Source organism: Amphimedon queenslandica, unplaced genomic scaffold (genome assembly GCF_000090795.2).
Source record: "Amphimedon queenslandica unplaced genomic scaffold, v1.1 AMPQUscaffold_2816_Cont25183, whole genome shotgun sequence".
Lineage (NCBI taxonomy): Eukaryota > Metazoa > Porifera > Demospongiae > Haplosclerida > Niphatidae > Amphimedon > Amphimedon queenslandica.
In genome coordinates this window covers 1-1,337 of record NW_003556850.1, presented here as the reverse complement: position 1 = coordinate 1,337, position 1,337 = coordinate 1, and the positions used below count along the sequence as shown (strand labels likewise).

The following is a 1,337-nucleotide window of genomic DNA, read 5'->3' as shown; positions in this document are numbered from 1 at the left end:
TAAGAAGAGAATAAATGAACTTTAAATTTTGTAGAGTACAAAAAATTTTTGCTATCAATGCACTAAAATTAGTAAAATAAATATGAACGAAATAGTGCCAACCTTCAACTCTGAATCCTAACTGATGACACACCAGGGCAGCCTCCTCATAGCCCCACCCACCAATGCAGACCCGCCCCCATTCTCCGCCTACACATATCTCTAATCGTCCCTGGCTTTGTCCTTCAAGTATCATCCCGTTTTTAGTGAGTCTTACATCACCATCGGCACATAAGAACGTCTGAGATACCGAGGAACCTACATGTGCATGTACATTGTAATAAAAATGAATAAATACAATTATTGCATCATAGCATAGCTGGTGATTTTGGAGGGGTAAAATTTGGCAAAATGATAAGATAATTTTTAGCTTTAGCTTATGCTTGAGATAGCTCATTTTACTTTGGCAAACGACTATCAAAATTCATTCAAAATCACCAGATATATACAGTAGTCTTTTCTCCTTTTCTTACTTGATGAGCAGACCACACTGGCATCACTAGAGTGTGAACTACAGGCACTGCTAGTGCTGCCAGTATTATTTGGACAAAATGACAGGCTAGCTTCATTGCCAGTACAATCTACACCAGACCAAACTATAAGCAGAAAAATAGCAATTAATGTTATTACTAGTACTTTAGTAAACTACGTTGATTACCTGCTCCTTCACCTTTACCAAACCAAGAACCTGCTAATGTTCGGCTGGCCCTTGGGTACCCAAGTACACGACAGATAACCTCAGCATCTGGTAGACCCCATCCTTCGTCACAGACGCTGCTCCTAACTCCATTACGAAGTATCTCAACTCGTCCTTCATTGGAGGAAATACCACCAACTAGGCTCACGGAATCCATTGTAACTGAAAATAGAACATGTACAATAGTTGGTGATTTTATAATTAGAAGTGTTAGGAGTTTTTCAAAATAAAGCTGGATTTGTTTGGTAATTAAAAAATAGAATCACTGCCAAGACCCAGCTAAAATCTTCATTGTCTTACCTGTACATACTGCACCAGCAAATGAAGGACAGTCCTTAGTTACATTCCATTCATTGATGATACAGTAAGAGAGTCGTGTCTCATTTCCAGTACAATTAACACCATCAATCAAAGCACCTGGCTGGATTTCATATTCACTAGTAGTATAAGCACTGCTAGCCCCTGGTATATTAGGAAAATATTTAAGAATTAATATTATTTTCTTATGGGAGAAGCATAAGATAATTATAATAGTAATATAAAATTAGATATTATTATTGCCTTTACCAGTATATCCTAGCTCCCTGCATACAACATAGCT

At 37.5% G+C, this 1,337-nt stretch overlaps 1 protein-coding gene across 1 annotated transcript; it reads right to left on the bottom strand.

Annotated features, from left to right (window-relative positions):
- Positions 1-102: 102 nt before the first annotated feature.
- On the bottom strand, positions 103-1,323 carry LOC105316250 (neurotrypsin-like; the record flags this gene model as incomplete). Its single annotated transcript, XM_011411075.2, has 5 exons — positions 1,304-1,323; positions 1,037-1,198; positions 698-898; positions 513-635; positions 103-297 (listed from the first exon to the last, which is right to left on the bottom strand). Coding segments are annotated over exons 3-5 (514 nt in total), but the record flags the coding sequence as incomplete, so codon positions are not given.
- Positions 1,324-1,337: the final 14 nt, after the last annotated feature.